General features: G+C 40.4%; 3 protein-coding genes and 1 non-coding gene across 5 annotated transcripts; all 4 read right to left on the bottom strand.

Annotated features, from left to right (window-relative positions):
- Positions 1 to 537: 537 nt before the first annotated feature.
- Positions 538 to 13,848, bottom strand: bod1l1 (biorientation of chromosomes in cell division 1-like 1). The gene is made up of 29 exons (XM_020084708.2): positions 13,597 to 13,848; positions 12,711 to 12,835; positions 12,378 to 12,568; positions 11,732 to 12,211; positions 11,097 to 11,246; positions 10,793 to 10,944; positions 10,568 to 10,664; positions 10,199 to 10,325; positions 10,051 to 10,114; positions 8,143 to 9,946; positions 7,986 to 8,047; positions 7,742 to 7,865; positions 7,266 to 7,373; positions 7,135 to 7,178; positions 6,992 to 7,043; positions 6,743 to 6,895; positions 6,587 to 6,645; positions 6,441 to 6,516; positions 6,143 to 6,189; positions 5,845 to 6,013; positions 5,683 to 5,756; positions 4,821 to 4,947; positions 4,616 to 4,668; positions 4,384 to 4,462; positions 4,130 to 4,206; positions 3,821 to 3,926; positions 3,558 to 3,693; positions 3,066 to 3,137; positions 538 to 1,528 (listed from the first exon to the last, which is right to left on the bottom strand). The coding sequence occupies exons 1-29, from the start codon at positions 13,711 to 13,713 to the stop codon at positions 1,405 to 1,407; spliced, it is 5,049 nt and encodes a 1,682-aa protein (XP_019940267.2). The 5' UTR covers positions 13,714 to 13,848; the 3' UTR covers positions 538 to 1,404.
- A 398-nt stretch (positions 13,849 to 14,246) lies between these two features.
- trnal-aag (transfer RNA leucine (anticodon AAG)) lies at positions 14,247 to 14,328 on the bottom strand. Its single transcript has one exon. It is a non-coding gene; the product is annotated as a tRNA-Leu (tRNA).
- A 268-nt stretch (positions 14,329 to 14,596) lies between these two features.
- On the bottom strand, positions 14,597 to 18,600 carry aurkb (aurora kinase B). The gene is made up of 9 exons (XM_020091726.2): positions 18,408 to 18,600; positions 17,402 to 17,440; positions 17,151 to 17,232; positions 17,026 to 17,071; positions 16,703 to 16,891; positions 15,952 to 16,090; positions 15,710 to 15,858; positions 15,447 to 15,621; positions 14,597 to 15,203 (listed from the first exon to the last, which is right to left on the bottom strand). The coding sequence occupies exons 1-9, from the start codon at positions 18,411 to 18,413 to the stop codon at positions 15,030 to 15,032; spliced, it is 999 nt and encodes a 332-aa protein (XP_019947285.1). The 5' UTR covers positions 18,414 to 18,600; the 3' UTR covers positions 14,597 to 15,029.
- A 539-nt stretch (positions 18,601 to 19,139) lies between these two features.
- On the bottom strand, positions 19,140 to 23,520 carry LOC109631657 (F-box/LRR-repeat protein 12). 2 transcript variants are annotated; one of them, XR_002203387.2, is made up of 4 exons: positions 23,388 to 23,520; positions 23,167 to 23,242; positions 20,176 to 22,173; positions 19,140 to 20,034 (listed from the first exon to the last, which is right to left on the bottom strand). XR_002203387.2 is itself a non-coding variant. In XM_020094588.2 (3 exons), the coding sequence occupies exons 1-3, from the start codon at positions 23,486 to 23,488 to the stop codon at positions 21,130 to 21,132; spliced, it is 1,221 nt and encodes a 406-aa protein (XP_019950147.2). In that variant the 5' UTR covers positions 23,489 to 23,520; the 3' UTR covers positions 19,140 to 21,129. The 2 variants fall into 2 exon arrangements, 1 of the variants encoding a protein (XP_019950147.2); XM_020094588.2 differs by having other exon boundaries at positions 19,140 to 22,173.
- Positions 23,521 to 23,533: the final 13 nt, after the last annotated feature.

Here is a 23,533-nt window from a genome sequence, read left to right on the forward strand (position 1 = left end):
CAGAGTGATGGTGTCAAAATAATATCCCAGATTTGTGAACATTATGTTGCCTTTGATCCTAATACATTTGTTTTGGGGTTAGATCTCACCACAGTAGTCAAACTGGGGATTAAACCGATTTGCAAATGGTCGAGTGAAATAAATGATTGTTGTGCTACGGACAAGATAACCTTCAAGCTGATAAGGAAAAGTGAATCCTTTGGTATTTTTCGGAGCTGCATTACTCAACTAATAAAGAATGTTAATGTGTTTGATATGATAAGAAGCAACGTTAATGGAATTCAGAGAGATCTGGTTTTCAAAAGTGGGATTACACAGGATCATCGAGTGGCTCAGTGTCAGATATAATATGATTTTCTAGAGAAGGGGGAAAAATACTTCTTTCTTGTTGACTTCTGATTAATATTGGACGATTGGTTTCCATGGAGATAAATGTGTGTTGGAGGAAAGCATTTGTGGTTTTTGATGGTGTTTTTACTATATATAAAAAATAAAAAAGAGTAAAATGCAGAATTAAAAATTGTAACAGATCACAACTAAGAACCTAAAGTTTTTTATATTTGATCCAAAGAATAAAAAAAGAAAGCAATATTCAGCATTTTTACATTGAGGATAAAACTGTGTTTACACTAACAGACGGGTGAGATATCTAACATCATCGTACTGACATACACTTAACTCCAAATCCATACAAATACAAATACTACGTTCAGTACTTTATCTGCAGCAATGTTACAAATAAGTTGAGGAGGAAACTGAGTTTATAGAAACTGTTCATGTTCTGTCATGTTTTTCCTTTCAGTGACTGATACTGATGTTATTTCAACAGAGATACAAGTATTACGTACAAAAATAAAACCTTAAAAAAAGAGGGAGAAACTTCTCCTTTCATTCACAGAATGAATATAAAATAATAAAATCCACCACTTGATGCCTCAGTGATTTCTACCTCTACAACACAACGAGTCACAAACAACATGAATAACTGTGATGTCTGTGGAAGTCTCTGTCTGACTGACGGCCAATTTCAATTAATCCTCTTTATCTCACAGCGCGGCTCGGCAGCACATCAAGCGTCTGATTGGCCTGAAATACTCTGGTTCACTGGGCATTACTGAATAAACGCAGGAATGATGAAGTCTGATCCAAACCATATGGGCGTAGCGCGGTAGAAAGTATTCAGGGGGATTTCTACAAAGATCCTCAGGTTTACACTCAACCATCAGAGGAGAGTGTATAATACTATCCAGAGCTTTTTAAACATCTACAGTCAATGAAGCAGAAACTGTTTTACGTGCTAACGCGATGTAGAGGCTCTCTGGCCTCCCAACACCAAAACTGACTTGAATATGGAGCACAGAAAAAATACTGCAGGGTCAAACGGGTCCACGGCTGTCAGAGGTTTCAGCGTTTGGCTCTCTTGGAAGGGGGCTCCTCTGATTTCTGTCCTCCCCGGGTTCGCACCGCAGGGGGGCTGGCCTCCCGTTTACGGCCCCCCTTCGCCACCGCGGCCTGGCCCCTCAATCCGCTGCGGGAGGGAAACAAGGAGCAAGTCAGCGCGTTTGTCTTAAGTGTCGTATTAAAAGCTGTAAATGTTTGTCTTTGTTAATTCAGGAGTTATTCAAGAAAAGTGTTGCAATAACCTGAACAAGCACAAAGACGGGAGCTTGGCATGTTTATGTAACCGCCGGACAGAGCAAACAGCAGGAGGCAGATTTCTAAAGACCGTTTAAGACTTGAGGACTTTTGTGATGTGAAACTAGATAAATTTACATTTCAGACTAAATCTGCTTGAAACCACACGCGGGCAGAATTAAAAGAAATAACACCAACTCCAGAATAATTAAAGGAGACAGTTGAAATACATTTTCTCACAGACGTGACGAAAAAAACATTTGCATATTCATGAATGAAACAGTGTCCTCCCTAAAACATACGTACTGAGGAGGTATGTTTCAGAGGATTTCTAACCTGGACGTTTTGAGCCGAGCATTTTTTGTTGAGTCCATTAGATTCTATTTGTTCTCTAACAACGGTAATTTATAACAATTGGAAATTTAGTGAAGGGCTGGAGTTTGACATTAGTCACTTATCCATAAAGATGAAGAGACTGAAAAATACAGACACTGTTTTGAAATGTTAGTTTGAAGAATTAGAGAATCTGCTGCATCGAATTGGAAAAACCTTTCACTTACTAATGGCCTGAAATGACAGATTCTATTTACCAAAGAATATTTTAAAATATTGGCTGATGTGTTTCATATTTATGACCTGAAGCTGAAACCAGTATTTGACGAATAGATTAGCTGATGGAGAGAAAAATAATCCATTGTGACATCGATAACCGATCAACTGTCGGTTACTTTTCCAGGAATCTGTGATTTGTGTTATTTCACAGACCAAAAGATGAATCAAAGTCCTATTAGTCATTTCCATTGTACATTTCTTTATCCCCATGATAATAAATACTGTGTTTTGTAAAAAAAAAAGATATAAAATTACACTATAAGTGTATGGAATTATAGGAAATCACTCTGAAGACAAGATGTTCGAACATGTGCACTGTGGCTCTTTGCAGTAGTGGCCCAGCTCTGTATTCACTTCTGAGTTGACATGCAGTTCATCAGTAGGAAATACAGACACTACTTGTTTTTTATGTGCAAAACTATGATAATTTATCACAATTTTATTGGATTTATTTAAGGATTTATTTAGTTACTGGCTTTGTCATGTACTGAGACACAGAAGCCTCTCCTGAAATAAAGAAATGATATGATATCAAACCAAATTTAAAGAAGTTCACCTATTCTTTATAGACTGTGACAATGTACCTGGAGAGTAACTCAAGACGTTTATCATACCTTCCTTTCAAACAGCTCAGGCATTGCAACAGGATTTCTTATTTTCATTTTGGAACGCAAATAACTTAAAAACATTAAAACAAATTCCAGGAAAAGGTTTGGTAAAATGTCCTCTTTCACAGGGCGGCGAGCGAGCAGTCAGGTTTGTTCGGATTCCCCCTTCGAGCTCGCTGGTTCTGCAGAACCTCAGTGAAACAAACTCACCGTGTGCCAGCTGCGGTCTCGTCTTTACCGCTCTGTCGACTTGCCCGGGTGGATGGTTTACTTGGCTTGTTTCTGAGAAGCAGTAAAAACAAATATGAAACAACAGTTGTTGCTTTAGTACTAAATCTCCTCGGCTCTCGTTTAATAGGATGTGACAGTGATGATGCCTTCAGAGTGCAAACACTCAGCTGGGAAATTATCAAAGATTCATTCATCACGTCTGACTTCAGAGGACTTCACCTGCACAGACCGTGATACAGAGCCTCATAGTTTTCAGATGCTGTCGTTGCACTGATGACCTTGATTTCATGACACATTATGAAATAATAAATGTTGCTTTCCAGAGCAGAATCTTTACTGTGGATCATGTTAAGAGACAAACTAATCCAGTTATGTTTAAAATGCATGTTTGTGTTCAGATCTGATACATTTCCAATATGTTTCTTTCAGTACTGTGGTTGTGACTGTTGTGTCCATGAGCTGTTATTTTACCTTTCAGCCTCCAGACGAGACGCTAACCGTGTGGTCGCTCTGGTTGCAGTTCCTTTCTCTTCCTCACTGTCCTCCTCCTCCTCCTCTTCATCATTCTGCTCACCTTCTTTGTCTTCTGCCTTTTTGTCCTTTTTTTCTGTGGAGAAGATGATGAACCGTTATGGAAACCAGGTTACAAAAATATTTTTCATGTGACAAACCACTTTTTAAAAACATGACTTTTGCCTTGAAAAACCTTTCAAGCGAGCACTAAGTTTTCTCACCTGAATCCTCTGTGGCTGCTGCTGCCGCTGCCTTCGAGGGTCGCCCTCTCCGAACACTTCTCTTTGGAGTCATGTCCTGGTCCTCCTGCTGTTGCTCCTCCTCAACCTGGAAAGATTTAAAAAACAGGGTTTTACTGAAACGTATCATTTACATCAGATTTTGGTTTCTTAGATGAAAAGTATAAACAAGACACTTTCAGACTTTTAAAGGAAGAGGTTAAAATCAAATAGTGCATTGTCAATACACACAGCTGGATAAATGGATTCAAGATATTTAAAACTAAAATTTGTATTAATATGCAAACATACTTCATCTGGTTTCCTCTCACTGCTGCTCTGCTCTTTGACCTCCTCCTGTCCCTCTGACTGACTCACTGAAGAACCACCTGAAAAAAAAATTGAGACGACAATGAATCAAGTGACTTGTTCTCCACAAACTCATAAAATGTTTTGTTGAAAAGGTTTCCAGTCAATAACTGATGTGTTTAAAGTCGTCTGCTCGAATTTCACTCTTATATGACTGATATCTTTTCATGTGACTGTTTGTATGTGTGCTCTCTTACCACTGTCTTTTTCAGACTCTTGCTCACTTTGCTCCTGTTGATTGTTTTCTTCCTCCTCCATCTTTTTCTCTTGAGTTTCCTAAAGAATAACGAACACATATCAAGACACACAAATTACAATGTGGATAAAGGAACCTGCATCATGAAAGGGATGAAGGAAGCAAACAGAGATTGAGAAACCAGGATCCTGAAGAAATTTTAAATTTCGAAAACAAAAACCAACAGATCTCACCTCCACAGATTCCTCCAGTTCTTCTGACCTCTTTCTTTTCACTGCTGGTTTACCTGGAACAGAAATATAATTGATTAAATCTACTTCACACTTACAGTCATCATCTATTTCTGAATACGATCAGCAAGAAAATATTTTGATTATTGGAGAAACCAAAAATACAAAAGTGAAACCTCACACATAAGAATTTAAAAAACGAACTCACGTGTTTCAGTCGTCTCTTTGGAGCCTGAGTTCTCTGCATCTTCACATTCGTCTGGAACAGGAGTCAGCAGATGGACCGGACTTCCCTGTTGATCACTTTTCTTTGATGCACTTTCATCTTCACTTCTCTAGAAATTGGGGAAAAAATGTTGTGAAAAAACATAAAATATCAAAAAATGATATTACCTTGACAAGGACTGAACAGATTGAACGGAAAATTTAGTGAAACGATGACACATGGGCCAAAAAAGAATCCAGTAGATTTTGGGGCAAATATGGACAAAAGGGCAGATCCAGGATTTTTTGTTAGATGTTTTTTGATATTTTCAACAAAGTCCCAGGGAAAAAATAAAATTCATGCATTTATATCTGATAGTGTTTATAATGTGGTGCAGCTTCATTAATTGTACGGTGACTGTAGGAGTAATTTTCTTTGGGGCGAATTAGATGCAGGACACCAAATTGGTCCATAGGTGTCGTCATTGCGCTTTAGGTTACTTGTGATATTGGTGGGAACTTTCACTCAAGGGACACTTGTTGCTAGACAGAGGAGCACATTCAGTTTTTGAACATCATGCCATGTAAACGCACTGTTGCATTGGAAAATATTTGTTGAGGAGATTTATGTGTGTACTGATCATGGATTCATGCACCAAAAACTTTTTTTAAATTCTTAGACTGAGCGACAGGGACTGTAGGGACTCGGTGGAGGAATGGGCTCTTCTGAGAGACATTCTAGTTCGTGTGTTGACAGTGAAGTCACACAATTGATGAATTGTGAACACGTAGAACCAACAAGCACAGTAAAAATAAACCTAGTACTGTTACATGTTTAACTACATGGTGCTCTGTTCTTAACATACCTTCTCTGCAGGTTTGTCTGATGTGGTTTTATCAGCGTCCTCCTCGTCTTTACTGTCGACTATCTTCTGATTATCTGAAGTTAAAAAACAAACAACAGAAACTTAGGATACTTTAAACACCTTAACAATGACAGTATTTCTAATTTAAAGGAAGTGGTTTACCAGCAGTGGTTTCTTTGGATGCAGCTCCTGAACGTCTCCCCCTGCGGCTCGGAGTCTCCTCAGTCTTTTCAGGTTCTTTAGGACGGTCCTTCTCCAACTCCTCTGTTGATCTGGATGATCGTCCCCTGCGAGGTGTTTTGACCTCTACGACCTTCTCCTGCTCCGTTTCCTGGTAATATCATTTTTAAAAAGTGAGCTAAACAATGTCGATTCAAGTTAAACAGATTTAAACAGACAAGAGTTGATGTTTTGACTTTCTTCTTCTTTGACAGAGACTCAGGTTGAAGGTTGTATTTACCTCGACAGACGGTTGATCCTTACTTTGCTTCTCATCTTTTTCATCACCTGATCAAACAAAAATATAAATTAATAATTATTGTGATAAACATCTGTTAAAATCCCCATCAAGTTCAGTTACTCAGCAGATTCACTTTATCCATAAATGGTTGAAGGTTTGTTGTTTTAAGACCTGATTATTAAAAACCCTGATTAATATTAATTCTGAAATCTTATGTCAATTCAAATAGTCTGAACATGGTAACACAAGCTCAGACAAAAGAGATTTGAATAATCTTTGAAAGTCACTGCTACTTTACCAGATTCTTTTATTTCTTTATCTTTCTGGCTGGACAGTTTTCTTTTGCGTCTTCCTCTTCCCTCCATCTTCTCTTCCTGCAAAAGCAAACAGGTATTAGAACAGAGTGAAATTGTTCCACACGCAAAGTTTTAGAAAAGAAATTACCTTCTCTGACAGGGCTGCTCCACTCTCATCGTCCTGGCTGTCTGTGCTGGAGATGTTGCCTGAAAAATACAAATGAATGATGAATGAGTGAAGTGGAAGAGAAAACAGCATGAAAGAAAATAATAATAAATATTTCAACACACACACACGACTCACTGATTTGTTTGACGAGTTTGGACTGAGGCGGTTCACTTTCTCTGACCTCCTCCGTCTGCTCTGGAATATCCATTTCCAGTGTTTGATCAGTTACAGTTTCATTCTTCTCATCTGCAATATTTTCTTCCTCCTGCTTCTTACTCTCAGATTGAACTATGGGTGAAAAGACGTTTGAACATAGATTTGTATTCATTTCGTGAAGATTCTGTTGTTTAGATTGATGTTAATGTGTTTAGTGAAAACATTTACTGTTGTCTGCTTCCATCTGGGCCTGGTTCTCCTCAGCGACCTCCTCCTTTGCCTATTGAAAGATATATTTGAATTTTAGTCTCACTTGAAAATATAAGAAAGCACACGATTAAAATTTGTCAAACACAAATCACCATCCTCACCTCGGGGCTCGTCTTTGAGTCTGAAGGATCTGGCTCACTTTGATCTGAATTAAAGAAAGCATATTAAATGAATGAATAAAAAGTAAACCATGTTATTCTTCTAAACAAGTCACAGGTTTTCAAGCAGACACCTTGTTTACTGGACATGTCGGAGACTTGTTCTGTAGCATCAGAAACAGCAGCCTCTGCGTTTTCCTCTGTGATTCCTCGGACCTCTTCTGTCTCAGACGCATCAGCAGCTGAATAGTCAAAGAAAGTAAATGTGCACTTTTAGAATATTTTAGTTAATATACTGTAAATATGGCATTTATTTGTGCACTGAATTTTGTCTGTTACAGTACTAAATGTTCATTTTTGTCTTTAACAGTAAAATACAACGTGTATGTGAGATTTTGTACAACAGCCTCTGTATATGTTTTTGGAATAGTTTTCATAGAAGCCATTACTGTATTCTACCACATCCCACACACATTTATGAATTTCATTTATGTATTTTGTGGATACAAAAGACTGGTCAATGGAAATGTTTCTCATTTTCACATTAAAGTTATATTTGCACATTACAAAAATACAAGAGGAAATCTTCAGCTAAAACAAGTAGCGTTACCTTCATTGTTGGCTGCTGGTGACGCTATCTTCTCATCTAGCTGCTCTTCAGGAGTAACTTCTGTCACGTTGGCTTCATCGGCTTTCGAAGAAGCCTGACATTCAATCGAGGTAGTATCGTCCTCCTGTGTGACGATAATTCAATTAGTTACAGTTGTTTTTGATCGAACAGTTTACAGGGACCAGCAAAACTGTTAAAAAAATGTCAGAGTGAAAGAAAACATGAAGGTGTCACTCCACTTTACCTGTGGAGAAAGACTCTCAGAACTTTCAACCTTTGACGCGTCCATGTCTCCCTCAGACTCGTCTATAAGAAGACGCATATGAAGGATTTCAATTATGGAAACAATCCGACATGAAGAGAGAGAAGATTACAAGCATGTTTCCTCTGTTTACACATACCTGCACTTTTTGGTTTTTCATCAACAATCTCAGCAGTTTGTTGAGATGGAGTTGCTGATGTCTCAGTGAACTCAGATTCAGCAGCTGTTTGCTCGTCTACAGGAGGACGCAGCTCTTCCTCTTCAGCCACAGTTGTCTCCATGGGTTGTGGGGCTGTCAGTTCCACTTCTGCCTCTTCCTGCGTATCTTGACTTACTAACCTTGAGGCCACTGTGCTGTCAGGATCCATAGACAGCAGAGTCAGAGCTGCCTCTTTCATCTTCATGTCAGCATCCTGAAGTGCGATCTCAGTGGTCACTCCCTCTTGAATGTTCTCAGGTGGAAGTCTCGCCTCGGCTGAGGTGCAGACGTCCATGAGAGTCAGCAGAGCGTCGGCCTCAGCTGGCACAGCGGGCATGTCGCCGAGTTGTGACTCTGTTTCTCCCTCGGTTGGCTCAGGGGTGATGTCACTTAAGGCATCGCAGGTGTCGTCTGAGAACGAGGTGGTGACAGTGGTGGTGACGGGCTCAGAGTCTGTGCTTGTGTCTTGGACAAGAGTTTGTTTCTTCTGCGGCTCTTCTGCCTCAACATTCACTGAGGAAATGGACTTTGAAGGTTTATCAGACTTTTCCAGTTTGTCGTCTTTCTGTGTTTTCTTCTCTTCTTGACTCTCATCTTTCTTTTCTAGGACTTTGTCCTTCTTGTCTAGTTTTTTCTTTGCACTCTTAATTTCTGATTTCTCATGTGAAGGTTCTTCAGACACTTTCCTCTGTTCCTTGACGTTCCCCTCTTTTTTCTTCTCCTTCGTTGCCTCAGGTTTGCTGACAGATGCACCTCCTGCACTTTTGACTTCTGAACTCTGAACTTTCTTTTCAGTCTTTAATAACAGTGGAGTCTTAGTTTCCTCTTTGGGTTTTGATTTAGATTTTTCCATGATTCTTACTTTCTCTGCTGTCTTGACTTTTTTGGGATCCTTGTCTGTTTCAGAGCTGGACTTCTTCTGGTTGTCTTGATCTGGTTTAGTCTTCTCCTTCTCGCCGTCTTTATTATCTGTAGCAGATTTGAGTTTTTCTCCTTGCATGTCCCCAGTGTGGCTCTTTGACCTTTTCAGGCCTTCCTTGGAGTGTCTGTCTTTCTTCTTGCTGCCGTCTAACCCAGGCTCCATGTCAGATCGATCCTCGGATGAACCAGCGGAGTCTGGGCGGAGCAGCTGCTTGAAATCACTTTTGACTGAAGGTTTCTCTCCTTTAGTCCTTTCCCTTTCCTTGCTTTTATCTTTTTCCCTGACTTTGTCCTTTTGTTTGTCCTTCTCTGCTTTGACAGCCTCAGTGGATGGAGCTTTCACCTTCTTTGCATCTTTGGGACCCTCGTCTGCGACACCTTCAGACGCCTTTCCTGTTGTTTTCTTCTCACTTTTAATCTTTGGCCTCCTCTCACCTTTCTCTTCACAGGGCCCTTTCACACCTTCCTTGGTCTGAGATTCATCTGCCTGATGTTCAGATTTCTTCTCCTGCTTTTGTTTGAGTTTGGCAAATTCCTCTGAGAGGCTGCGCTCTTTCTCTTTGCGTTCTTTGGAGTGAAGTTCTTTACGAGACTGACGATCAAATTTTCCGAGTGAACGTTGTTTAAGCACCTCCTGGGAACCTTGCTCCAAATCCAGGATGAAGGAGTGGGTCCGAACTTTGTCAGAGAACTTTTTGGTTTCACTGGAATCTTCTGAGACGCTGCCGCTCATCCTTCTGTGTCTCTCGTCAGATGAAGCCAATTCTGAGAGATTTCTTATCAATTTTGGTTGTGGGGTCTTTAAGGTAGCAGATTTCACTTCCTAATTTAAAAAAACAATAACACACAATGCTGCTTCATTAAACTTCACCAATCTAAATCATTACCTGTGGTGAATGTGCTTTACTCCCGATAGCTTTCACGTACCACTTTCCTGGATCCCTCTCCTCCTGTGTCTCCTTTCTTCCTGCTAGTAACATCTCCCTCTTTCCTAAAGCAGGAAATGAAGCATTTATTTATAGAGTGTACACTGACACAGCTATAGGAATTTGAATCTGAGCTTTAGATGACGTACCTTGAGTCTAGTTTCCTCTTCCTGTTGAGAGCCATTTTTTTCTCCAGAACTTTCCTTTCTTTGCGAGCCTCTTTAGCCCTGGGTCGCTCCGCCCCAGCAGAGTCCCCACTCTTTTGTTTTTTGTGATCTGTGTTGGAAATAAGCCTGGTCAATGATGGGAACACACAGCACGACCGGACAGCATAACACAGAACACTGCTAGACTAAAAGTTGAAGGTAAGAAATTTAAGCCCAGGTAGCAGAAAATTATTTTTTTCTGTTACCAGACTAAACCTTTATTAGTCTAATATTATTAAAACATGTCAGGTTGCTGTATTTAAAACATAAGAAGAATGGATGACTCTGAGAACACATGAGAAACAGAATTACCTTGTTCTTCAGATTGTGCTGCTTTCTGTTTACGCTTCTCTTCCATTCGTTCTCTGTTCTGTTGTCTCTTGAGCAGCCTGTCCTCTTTGTCTTTTGCCTACGAGATCACAGTTCAGGAGACAGAGACACAGAAGAATGACAGACTGAATGAGGAAGGAGCATAAAAATAGCGATTGTATTCCAGTTCGTGATCAATTAATTGTTGTTAATTATTTAACAACTTACTGCAGATCTCCGACGTTCCTCCACAGTGACTTCATCATCCGAGTCACTATAGTAACGAGAGTAGAGGAAGGGCTTGTGAACGTAGGCCTTTCGCCGAGGCTTGTGCTCCTCCTCTCCGTTGGCATCTTTCTTTCCTGCTCTGTCACCTTGATCTAGTGAAAGAAAAACACAAACAAAACAGTTTTTCTTGTTTAAAATTAAACATCTGTAAAAGAACATCTGTAGTAAAGCCCATATTGAACGCTTCGTGATACAGTTAATTTTCAGAATCTGAAATCTTAGACACAAGCAAAAAAGTTGAGACCATCAGACGAAAGTTCCCCTTCTTTAGACGAGTCAGACAGCAGCTCCTCGTCTTCACTTTCCTCCTCGAATGACGACAGGTCGCTGGTGTGGACAGAGCTCACTGTGATGTCACTCAGGCCGTCCAGGTCTGAGTCCTCCAAAGAGTATTCTACAGTGTAAACACATTAGATATTTTTTATTATTTTACTCTTATATTTTTTACTTTTACTCAAATATTCACATTCATGTTTTTAAAACTAGTAAAGGGCTGAGGCAACAGTGGATCAGATATCCACAAAAATGACAAATGTATTTATTATTTTCTCTGACAAATCTGAAGCTGATTTAATTGAATGCCAACAGAAACTTGCCACATTACGCTATTCGCTGAATACTAAATACTAATCATTTTTAGGAATGGAACAAACTATTATTTCCAATGTATTACTTACATTCATCTGTCAATATTATAGTTTATAACAATTTCTGTAAAATGTCAAATTAATTGTCTTAAAAATACCACTTAGCAAGAGAAATATCAGAATTCCCCAAAGCCTGATGTAAGATGTCCAATAGACTCAGACTATATATTATAATGAACAGGTTCTGAATGCAGGTTTTCTACAAAAACATGTAGACAACAGATGATCTCACCTTCCTTTATCCTCTCTTTGGCTTTCTGCTTGGCCTGACTTGTAGATTTCTGGAGTTCATCGTCCTGCTTTTCTTCTGAAGGTTTTCCAGTGATTCGGTTTTCCTTCTCCTCTTCTATCTGCTCCTGAGCTCCTGCCTGCTCATCCTCCATCTTCACCTCTTCTATTAACCCCTCTTTTCCCAGATCCATCTGGTCCTGAGTGTCCTCCATCTTCACTTCCAGCATCTGGATCTCAGATGTCACCTTCATTTCCTCTGACTCTTCCAAGATTCTACCGTCATGGTGGCTGTCTCCCTCCTCCACGATGCTCATGTCCTGCTCGCCCTCTTCCACCAGCTGCATGGTGTCGTCTGAAGCTTTACGTCCTTTCTCTGTGCCTGAGCTTGCCCTGACACTTGCCTCCTGATTGAGAGAAGTGATTGTGTCCAGGATGGACATGGCGTCACTGGCTACAGTGGTCGTTGGAGCAGATGACGAGGCTGTGAACGTATGAATATGTTTCAACGGGTGTTAAATGTGTGATTTCATTGGGAAATAATTTCAAACGATAGGATGAAGAGGGACAATGATTTTTCTCCCTTATTGGTCAAATCTGATGGATTAAAAAAACAAGTAATGAAACATGTATAGGTAGACGTTGTTTACCCTGCTCAGGAATGCTGCTGTCTGGTTTGGTCTCTGGTAAAGGCAGCGGGGGCAGTGGCTCTTCAGAGCAGCTGCCAGGTGACAGAAATTCACGAACCACCCTCTCCACTTGTGGCCTGAAATTGTGGTTGATTTTGGGATCCACCACTTGAGCCACAATCCTGTCCACTCCCTGCTCCAGCATCCCAGACCTAAGGAGAACAGTTTGATTTAACTTCAGGCAATTTGCGCTTTAAACCAGACATTAAAAAACATTTAACAATTTCAGCTTGAAAAAGTATTGTATCATTTCCATTGCTATACTGGAACAGATGTTTCTCCATGGTCACTTACTGGAGCACAAGCTGTCGGATGTTGTTTCTCAGCTGGTTCTTGTTCAAATGTGGGCTCCATGTGTGGTTAGAGAGGTGATTGGAGACAAAGTTGTCCACTCTTTGTTTCAGGTTCAAGTAAGCTGGCTGCAGGAGAAGAGGCAAGCAAGTGATCACAGATGAGGGGACATTTGGATATTATTGTCGAGGCCACAACTGGACATCTGGTAAAAAGCTATTGATACATATATTAACCAACTGTTTATTGTGGTATTAAGTAGTAGCAGTTAATAAACACAAGCTTCTGATAGGAATTCATCCATTATCCACATATTTCTGAGTTGTGAGGTGCAGACTGTTTGTTACTGCAAACATAAAGAGCAGTCACCAACCAAACTCATATATTGTGATTTTACAACATTCACCTTCTGTTTGAGTCCAAATTATATTTTTATATACAGCACATTTCAAATAAATCAATTCAATCAGCGTGCAAGCTTTTCAACTTCAGACCAAAAGAAATGAATGGTTGAATTGCAGATATAACATCACACACCAAACACTGAGCTCGCACAGAAATTCATCTACAATGTTAAATGTGAGGGTTTAACATCATCATCCACCAACAGCGAGTGAGTTGAAGTTCCAACAGAATTAAATGAATGGAAATCTGTAGCTAGCTAACGTGTTAGCACTTAAAATGTAGCTACAGCTCCTTGTTAGCAGCAAAGTAATTTTTAAATGTTATTTACTACTAGCATGTTGTTTACTGCTAGCATGAAGCTAAACGAGATGCTGCTCCGGAATCAAACCTGCTCCTGCAGCACAGAAAGCTGCTTTCACCGCTTCCACAGTTCGGATTATAAACTTAAAACATCCCGGGATCTCGAGGTTATAATGAAGTTTACCTTTGTATCGACGTCTGCCAGACACTCCCTCCTGAACTGGTCGAAGAGCCCCTGGGTTTTTAAATGACTGACGATCATAGAGACGAGCTGCGGGTCTCCCGGAGGTAAACCAGCCATGTCTGAGACCGAACCGATTAAATGTGAGACTTCCTGTGAAACATGGGCTCACATCAGAGCTGGAGGAGACTCTTCTCTGTTGTGGTTCATCAAGTTTGATTCAGGCTGGAAGCGGAAGTGAAAATCAACATGGTGATTTGAACCGGAAATACTTCATGGAAATCCAGGTTTTCCCTACCAAAATAAAGGATTTGTAAACGCGAGGGAAATCAAAGTTCTTCCTCAACGCGATGTTTTTATATAAAGTTGTGTTCGGGAACACGAGGAGAAATAAAAATGAGGTATTTTCAGTTCATTTAAACCAAAAACTGTCGCTTGTTGAATCTGCAGATCTGTTCACTGAAACTAACCCAGTTGTGACATTATAATTGTTTAGCGACCTCTAGCGTTGTGATCCAATCACAGACATCAACGTGACACGACGCTGAGTTAACGGTGAGCGACAACCGGCAGCACGCGCTCAGTGAAGACAGATGTGAAGACAGATGTGGGTCATGTGACAGAAAAATTTAAACAGGACAAGCAAAAAGTTATGGCAGCGGTGGGATTCGAACCCACGCCCCCGAAGAGACTGGAGCCTTAATCCAGCGCCTTAGACCGCTCGGCCACGCTACCGTGTGACGCCATTGGATCATAAGCTGTACTAGTATTTAGTGTGGTGTAGTTTTTCAAAAACCACATTAATATTTGAGTGAGCTACAGTTTACAAAACGACTGATTCACTTTTGTGAAGAGTTTCAACAATAACTGAATATAGTTATGTTTTGGGCGATTCTATATTTGCCCACTTTAGTTTTGCTTCGTAATTATTTGTGTTGCACTGTTTGGTTCTGTAACCACACACCATGTGTACATAATAGATCATTTATTAGATGTCCACAAATCCTTTTATATCATTTATTAGAATTTGAAGTACAGTCTTGAAGGAATAATAAACATGCGTTCCACCCCATCCCTCAGTACACATCATCTTAAACTATTAGAGAATATATTCAGCATGAGGCAGGTGGTCTAACAGGACTTTGGAGGCAGCACCATCAGATGGAGAAATCCAAAACAGAGCTTTTCATTTAAAAAGGATCAGAAAAGAAGTGTCAATAAAATAACAAAAACCTCTAAGGCACAGTACTAGACATAGATAATAACACCACACTGTACAACATAAAAAGTGGGCATGCATGAATACCCATTATAAAATGTGCCAGGATAATGGCAGTTTAAAGCCCATGGCAGTGAAACCAAATCGTGCCGGCCCAGAGTCTCTTGTGGATATAAAACACCCCTCAGAGGGAGGTGAGAAGGCTGGCCAGGTGGACTCAGGATTTCTTGGAAGGGTAGGTCGGGGGTAGAAGCCGGTGGGAGTTGGCGCGCACCCACGGATGGTCGATGACGCTCTGTAGTGACAGACGATCGATGGGGTTGTGGCGAAGCAGCTTGGAGATCAAGTCCCGGGCACCGTCTGAGACAATCTTGGGGAATTTCAAATCAACCTGAAAATGGCAAGAAGATATTTATTAATTTAATCAACTTTAATCAAGATTCATGAGACTCTTTACACACATATAGATAATTTACGCAAGATTTGTGGATTGAAATCTGTATGTTTACTGAAATAATTTGAGTAAAATAAAAAAACAAATTGTCCAGATAGCCTGTTTCCAAAATATTGTTTACAAGGATTCATTAATTATCAGTTAGTTAGCCATATTTTCCAACAACAGAAAAACACCAACCTTCATGATTCTTTTGTATGTGTCTGAATGGCTGGCAGTTTCAAAAGGTGGGTTTCCAACTAGGCATTCATAGCAGAGGACCCCAATGCACCACAGGTCCACCTTCTCACTGTGGGTGTGGCCCTCGATCATCTCTGGAGGGAGGTAGTCCAGTGTCCCACACATGGTGCGACGTCTGCAAAGGTTAAAAACCAGAGGTGAGCGGGCAGTAGCAACAGTTTCTAATGGAGCACAGTGGTGTGTTGATGATGCAGATATCTCACCTTAGAGAAGGTGCATGAACAGACCAACCAAAGTCGGCAATTTTCAGCTCCCCACGATAGCCGAGAAGCAGGTTCTCCGGCTTGATGTCACGATGAATCACTTTCTTCTCATGGCAGTACATTAAAGCATCAGCTATCTCCTCCATGTACTAGAAAATTAAAAAAGGTTAGCATTGAATTATAACAACAAAATGCAAACACACATTAGAAGCAATGCACAAGGAGTTTCTAATTTCTCTTACCGTGGCAGTGCGCTGGTCATCAAATCTTCCACATCTCTGCAGCTCTTTGTACATTTCTCCACGTGGGGCATACTCAAGTACAAGGAACACCCTCTTGCGATCATGGAAATAATTGTAGAAGCGCAGGATGTTTGGGTGCCTGAAGGGAAGATTTTGTTTATTTTGAGGTAGCCAGTTGTTGATGGTATTTCAAAGACCAAGGGAAATTAATTTAATGTTGTTTGTGTATTCATGGCGCAGCCTCATACACTCAAGGTGTGACGTTACATGTTTTATTTCTTTCAGTGAATAATGGATCAAATATATTTAAAAATGTGTGATTCAAATTGAAAGTCTAATATCTGCCATAGTGTTATAATATAATATTTCTTTTTCTTGGATCTCACAGGTTAGCATACCATTAAAATTAGCAAAAAAAAAGAATTAATAGAAAAACCATTTCAATTTGTAATTAACAGTAATCTTCTAAAAACACAAAATTAAACTTTACATTAAGTAGTTCACTTAAAAGTTAGCCAGGAACTGTATGCACTAAGGGATATTGTGCCCTTTATTCAAGCACCAGAAGTAGCCTTTAGTCTTTAGGATTCATTTGTGTAAATTACTGTAATCTTATGTTCACATACTGATGGAAAGCCTTTTCAAGATACTGTACATAAGGGCCTTGGAAGAATGCACTGCACCAGTGTGCCAAACATAGCTCAACACCAACACACAACAGATGACGAAAAATATTTCTCAGGATACTAACTTAAGATGAGCTTGAATCTCGATCTCCCTCCTGAGTTGATGCTCCACACCCTCCTTCTCCATCTGTGACTTGAACAACACCTTCAGTGCAACGATGGCCTGCAGTTTCTTTACTCTCGCAAGGTAGACATTTCCAAACTTGCCCTTCCCCAGAGGTCGACCAATGTCAAAGTCATCTATGGTGACTTTCCTGTAGAAAGGTGCAGAGACAGACAAACTCATGTTAACCCCTCAAATAGTAGAGACTCTGACATGGCTGCTTGAAATCATTCATAAAAACAGAGCAGGATATGAAAACACAACTGGACTAGTGATGACACTTACTTTGTCATTAAACTGGAGGACGAGCCAACACACTCTCTCCCAGGGCCTAAAAATGAAAATACAATCAAAACAGGCATATTTCCTGAGAACTGAGTGGTTTCTGTAAGTAAAGAGGTAGATTTTACCTGCGATAGCACTTTTGTCCATTTCTGCTCGAGGCTTCACCAGAACACGCTGTGGCCCTGTAACCATGCTTGGAGTTGCAAACTAAAATTCAGAGGCAAAAACACAAACATGCAGCTATGAGTGACCAGATGACCAATGCCATGACATAAAAGTACAGCAGGAGGGACTGAACTAAAACAGCTTTCACTGACGACACATTAGTTAAACACAGCAAACAAATGTAAATATGTTTACAACTATAACTACGTACCTGTCTTTGGAAGCCCCTGGGCTCATGATTTTCCTTATTCTGTTAAGACATACACAGATTTAGCATTAACTTACAGTGTATTGGAGTTACTGTGTGTCTCTCTTGATATTCAGGTGTTCTCTTAGCATCAAGTCATGGTACTTGTTTAGACAATGCCCGAGGTATGTATGGAAAACAGGATGTTGAGGAAATATGTCCATCAACTAGTCCTGAAGATACCAGAGAGATGACAGAGATGTAGGAACCCAACTACTTTCTCTGTTTGTTTCTAGTGTGAGGAAGATGGAAGACTTCTTGAATTTCTTTTTGATTTACCACTTTCAGAAAAAAAATGTAAGCACTGGATTGCAAAGGGACAGTACAGGTCCTTTCGTCTGGTCTTTTAGCATTCATTCATTTGCAGCATGTGTGTTCACGCATCAGATGAGAGTTGGAAATATGTTTGTCATTATATTTCATTCAGCTGACGCTTTTATCCAAAGCGACTTACAATAAGTGCATTCAACCATTCAAGAATCAAGTAATGTTAAATGTTCCACTACAATGACAATGGAACCAAATGTCGGTGCAACATGAAACTTGATTTATTACCGCAGCATTGTCACATGTCAGGTTGTGACTGAACTAGTTCTTACAGATAAACATTGTATGTTCACGTCTCTGTGGTTAAACAATGACGTTAGGCCCCAGTTGAGGTAACACTGTTTACCTCGCACTAGGGGCTTTGCAGCGACCCCAGTTCAACAGGATGAGTTGATTTAGATTTCAAATAATCTCACTTTCTTATCTCCTTTGTCGTGTTCACACTTTATATTCAACTTGTTGTCAGTTTTTCGCGAACGAGGCGTTATGCTACATGTAAGCTAGCTCTGTAGCGGAGCTCCCAAACCGAGCGTTAGCTACGGAGCTCAAACCTGCGTCGACAGAGAGAAACGGTTAAATGTTCTGAGCGGATGTAAAGTTCACTGTTCACTCAGAGAAACATTGAAACACTTGATATATTTACCTGCATGTTGGTGAAGACACGCAGCGTTAGCTCAGTAAAGCTCAGTGTGTAGTTTTCTGCCTCTTCCGCCGCCAACGTTTTCAAAAAGCCAGCCTCGACACACGCGATTGGTTGTTGCGTCTCGCACGGAGGGCTCCCATTGGCCAGAATCACTGCGGGAGCGTGCGTGTGATTGGTGTATACTCAGACAGAGACCCGCCTTCCTTTCCTTCTGGTTTTTTAAAAACAATGGACGAGCGTTTAAAATGTCTTTTTAATTTTCTGTGTAAATATTAGAACTTTTTTAATTCCTATATTGAAACTGCTGATCTTTTTTCCAAATAACCAAACTCTGAATACATGAAAAGATTAAATTAACGATTCAAATGAAATGACGGATAAAAACAGCAGTTTGTAGTTAACTTTTTAATTATCTTACCACAACACAAATGTAATTTCCTCAGATGAATCCTATTTTTCCGGCATATTTGAATGAGACAACACCGATATGTGAAATGTTGCGAAATAATAAAATCCCAATTTCCTTAAAAGTACACTGACCACTTGTGTGTCAGTACTATTTTCCTTTTTTCGTATGTATTTTCTTTTTTAATGACAATTGTTGAATATATCACAGTTACTTTCTGAGTCAAGCTCATATGTGGGTGGATTTCTCTAAAATGCTGTTACATTTAATGATGTTTTTCGAGAAAGATCCAATCAAATCACAAAATACAAAATAAATACACCAACTTTTATTTGCTCAAAATAGATTTATTCAAAACCATTTCCTCATTTAAAATTTCAAACTTCTTTATGTTATTTACATGAGAAATCATGTCAAAAACACTTATCTATGTTTTCCCTTTACATTTTTTAATTTCATAATTTCTAAAGGAGGAAAAAAATAAAATGGAAACAAGACTTTACAAAGATTACTTTAAAAATGGTATGCTGCTCTTCAACAAACACAAAACTGACAAACACCAAAACCAAACACCTGCTTGTGACAGACACTTTTTCTGATCGTACAGTTGAAAGGTTGAAAGAACAGGAAACAGGTGCATGATATCCTTTAGATTGTTTGTCATCTCTATTGTTGTTGCTTGCAGCTGCTCGTGTCTCTACAGGCAAACAGTAACAGTTACAAATGTTGTGTAATATTGGAACTGAGTATTCAAAATACTTTGCTTCACAAATCCTGGACTTGTTTCAATCCACTGGGAAGTGACTGTCCACGGATTTACCTTGAAGATGGTGGGTCACAATTCTGACAATATAAACCACAAGACGATGTTTTGTTAACATTACCAATGTTACCAAACCATTTTCTAACATGGCAGTTCCAAGTTAAACAAGGCTGCTTTGTGGCAACATGGCTTTTCAAAGAATTGAAGTCCCACAATTGGTCTAGTATAGCCAACATTGTCATGTAGTTATATTATCCAAAGAAATATTTTCATACTTTGTTAAAGGACATACAGCAAACAGCCACAACATTAAAACCTGACAGCTGAATCTCTTCTTACATTGACAGCCGTCAAGGAGTGGGATGTATTAGGTAGCAAGTGAACACTCAGTTCTTGAAGTTGATTAATGTTTTCTTTTTTTCATCACTTTGACGGCCTGATGTGTGTGAATAATTTACCTGCAGAAGAAATAGCACCAGGATTGACTATGAGAAAAAAAGCAAGCCAGCTGGAACAGTGCAAAGCTCTCTGTGATGTTCTGCTGGGAAAACGTAGGTCCTGGTATTCAGGTAGATTTTAGTTTGACATGTACCACTTACCTAAACATTGTTGCAGACAGCATTCCCTGGTGGCAGTGCTCTCCCTCACCAGGGTAATGTTCAGGAATGGTTTGAGGAGCCTCACAAAGTTCAAGGTGTTGACTTGGTCTGCAAAATCCCTGGACAGTTGCTCGATTCTATCCAATCAAACAACTGTGGGATTTCATGAACAGAAAAATCCGTGAAAATGAAACTATTTCATGCTGCGGATGGGCGGGCAGGAGGTCGGTAGTTCGATCTCCAGCACATCCAGTCTGCATTAGGAAGTGTCCTTGAGCAAGACACTGATCCCCAAATTGCCCTTGATGGCTGTGCTGACAGTGTATAAATGATGTGTGATTAAAAAAAAACAAAAAACATTGTGTGCAGATGTGCTATGTGAATGGGTGAATGTAACTTGTGCTGTAAAGCGCTATGAAAAACAGCACTACATAACTACACTCCATTAAACACCCTCCAAGCCTCAGTGGAAGCCTTGCATCAATGGATCAAAGCTGTTTGGGCTCCACAAATGGGACTTACACAATAATAGGCAAGTGATTATATGATGTTAATATTGTGGATGGCTGTGCATCTTATTTTCTATTTCATTTATCTAGAAACCACAGATTTGCAAAGTTGAGACTTGGTATTCCTCTGGCTAATGGAGGTAACAGATTCAAAAGACATCAAGACTATTACACTAATACAGCTAACTTTGATTTCTTCAGTTTCACAGAGTACTTGTTTTGTCGGTGATTATTAAACTTGTTGACTCAAAGGTCTGAAACACATATGCTGCACCAGCGAGCTGGTTCATATGAAATTGTCATTTCTTGTTAGCTAATGTGGGCAATAATAAAAACTTAAATTGATCATTACATCAATGATGCTATTTAAAATGGCATAAGCCTGTGTGAACGAGATTTCATTATTTTGGCCACTTGCATTCATTCAGCAGCAGTGAAGAAGACTTTAATCTGCATTAATCTGAATGGAGCAGTTGCTGAAGACTAGTGCGCAGGATGGCAGCAGGACAGCCAGTGCGCGACGCAGACTTGGAATAGGATCATTCACATCCTGTGCCTTGTTGTCATCATTGCTGCTTTCTCCACCTGCAGCTTCCTCACCTTCCTGCTCTTCTTCACCACCACCCTCCCCTTCCACTACTGGTGGACCCTGCCGAGGCTGGAAGGTCACGTCCAAAAACTCCAGCTGGCGAAGTCCACGGAGCATCCGGCAGCTCCGGACTATCTGCATCTCGCTGAGGGTGCAGGCCCACAGGCACAGACGCTTCAGGTCCTTCAGGCGGCTGGCACAGAGCAGGCCGGGCCCCACCTCTTTACCACCCAGGCTCAGTTCCTCCAGTCCGAGCCATCCTGCCCCTAAACCCAGGGAGGCCATCTGCAACTGGTAGCCCTGTCGGCCAGTGATGCCTATCTCCAGAAACTTGAGCCTGGAGAGCCCTTCAACACCACAGATGCCTTCCTTGGCAGCACAGCTCCTGAGTCCATTGGCAGTCACGCGAAACGTGTCACGCAGCTCCAGTCGATGGAGCCTCTCCCAAGATATCAGACTCTGCAGGTGCTGGTCCGTGAAAGAGGGCACATTGTTAAGGACTAAGGTCTCAATAGGAATCCCTGATGGAGAGCCAAGCTTTTTTCCTTTCTTATCCTGTCCTTGCCGTTGAGCACCAACACTGGATGTGGCTTCTGCTCTTTCTTGGGCAGGTGAAGAAGGTAGTGCCTGGTTGAAAAAGCCACGAGGCAGCTCACAACCACGCAGCTCCAGCACCTTTAAAGACGGAGGTAGGACCTGGCAACTGGACAGGCTTCTCAGGTCTGCGTGCAGAAGGTAGAGCTTACTCAGCCGAGGGCACTTTGTGGACAAAGCTTTGAGCCAAGACTCAGAGAGAAAGGTGCCGCCTCGGGCAGAGAGCAGCAAACCACGCAACCGTAGGCACCTTAGTCCACAACCCAGATACTGACGCAGCAGGACCCAAAGAATACGGGAGTTCACCTTACACACAGTGGACAGTCCATGAATATGTGTGTGTATTGAGAGTGGAGGGTGGGAGGCAAAACAGAGAATATGTCAATAATTTCACAGACACACACAACCCATCTGTAATAGTGTTTACTTCAAAAGAGGCTGAGGGTTAGATACACACTAGGGTGTTTCAAAGTGCTTAACATAACTCTTTAAAAATACTGCATTAAACATTACAATTCACAATAAAACATTTAAGATTATTTAAAAACACACAAGAGAGATATAAATACTTGACAGGAAGAGATGTAACTGCATGGAATTGAACTCAGTGGTGCAGAGAGTGTAGCTAAATGTCTCAACGTTTAGTCTGGACCACGCGAATAAAAAGCAACGCCTTAAGAAAACAGGACATGAAAGGACTAGAGGATTTGTGTGGTAAAAGAAGGTCAGAGACATATTTTATGTAACAGTACTCCAGCTCTTTTATACAATGACCCACTGGAGAACAGCACAGAAACCTGAACATTTATGTAACCTATTCAGGATCCTAGTATTTTTGGTAAGGTCTTTTGTATTAGTACATATTATAAAGACTATACAGGACTTATCAAAACTAAGAAGACAGTGTAAGGGTTATAAAAATGTAAATGTCAGTTTTGATCCGTGTTAATTTGATACATTTACAGCTATAAAAAGACAAGATTGGTCCAGAATCCCATGATTCTTGGAGTTTTGTTGTCATTGTCATCTATTGTGACCATCAAAGTTGAACCCAGTGGTCCTGATTACTGAAGGATTCTTGACTTAAAGGCTTTCAGACCCTCTTAGGTTCTCTTCTTTGTCACCAAATGAAAAGGGGAAGATGTTGAAACATCTGGTTTCGTGTAAGAAATGTGTCAATTACATGGAGGTTTGATTTGTTATAGTAGACTTGTGGTGAGCTGTGTTCAAAACACCATGATATGCATGACAAGTTAAAACAAGAAGACAGATAATAAAACCACACTGTCAGTAACTTACTCCTTTCCAAGCAGTCAGGTCGACAAACCTCCACAGGCGCTGGTCTTTAACGAGGCGTTTCCATCTCTTACACACTCTGGTCAACAAACAACACAACACAACAATAACTTCATCATGTGACTTGAATCGGAACAAAGACAGAGGTGGCACATTTTTGTCTCACAGGACGAATAACTGGATCTAAACCCAAACCTCTGACAGCAGAGTTACATGTGTCTCACCGTCCAGCTCTGACGAGTTCTCGCACGCTCAGAAACGACAGCACGTCTATCAGGATGTTTTCGGGGAAGTAGTCCAGATTACAGCTTTTAAATTCTTCCATTTTGTAAACAAAACTCCTCCAAACCCTCGACACGGGACTAATAAC

Source organism: Paralichthys olivaceus, chromosome 9, assembly GCF_024713975.1.
Source record: "Paralichthys olivaceus isolate ysfri-2021 chromosome 9, ASM2471397v2, whole genome shotgun sequence".
NCBI lineage: Eukaryota > Metazoa > Chordata > Actinopteri > Pleuronectiformes > Paralichthyidae > Paralichthys > Paralichthys olivaceus.

What these genes read in the sequence shown, in the direction of transcription:
- aurkb (XM_020091726.2), bottom strand. An exon ending in GAGATTCAAGCTCATCTTAA is followed by an intron (nt 16,091 to 16,702) that starts GTTAGTATCCTG and finishes TCTTCCCTTCAG; the next exon opens with GCACCCAAACATCCTGCGCT. An exon ending in ATGACCAGCGCACTGCCACG is followed by an intron (nt 15,859 to 15,951) that starts GTAAGAGAAATT and finishes TTAATTTTCTAG; the next exon opens with TACATGGAGGAGATAGCTGA.
- bod1l1 (XM_020084708.2), bottom strand. Translation starts at nt 13,713, where the DNA reads ATGGCTGGTTTACCTCCGGGAGACCCGCAGCTCGTCTCTATGATCGTC. An exon ending in TGAAAAACCAAAAAGTGCAG is followed by an intron (nt 8,048 to 8,142) that starts GTATGTGTAAAC and finishes GTCTTCTTATAG; the next exon opens with ACGAGTCTGAGGGAGACATG. An exon ending in CTGAGAGTCTTTCTCCACAG is followed by an intron (nt 7,866 to 7,985) that starts GTAAAGTGGAGT and finishes ATCGTCACACAG; the next exon opens with GAGGACGATACTACCTCGAT.
- LOC109631657 (XM_020094588.2), bottom strand. Translation starts at nt 23,488, where the DNA reads ATGGAAGAATTTAAAAGCTGTAATCTGGACTACTTCCCCGAAAACATC. An exon ending in GAACTCGTCAGAGCTGGACG is followed by an intron (nt 23,243 to 23,387) that starts GTGAGACACATG and finishes TTTGTTGACCAG; the next exon opens with AGTGTGTAAGAGATGGAAAC. An exon ending in ACCTGACTGCTTGGAAAGGA is followed by an intron (nt 22,174 to 23,166) that starts GTAAGTTACTGA and finishes ACTGTGTGTAAG; the next exon opens with GTGAACTCCCGTATTCTTTG.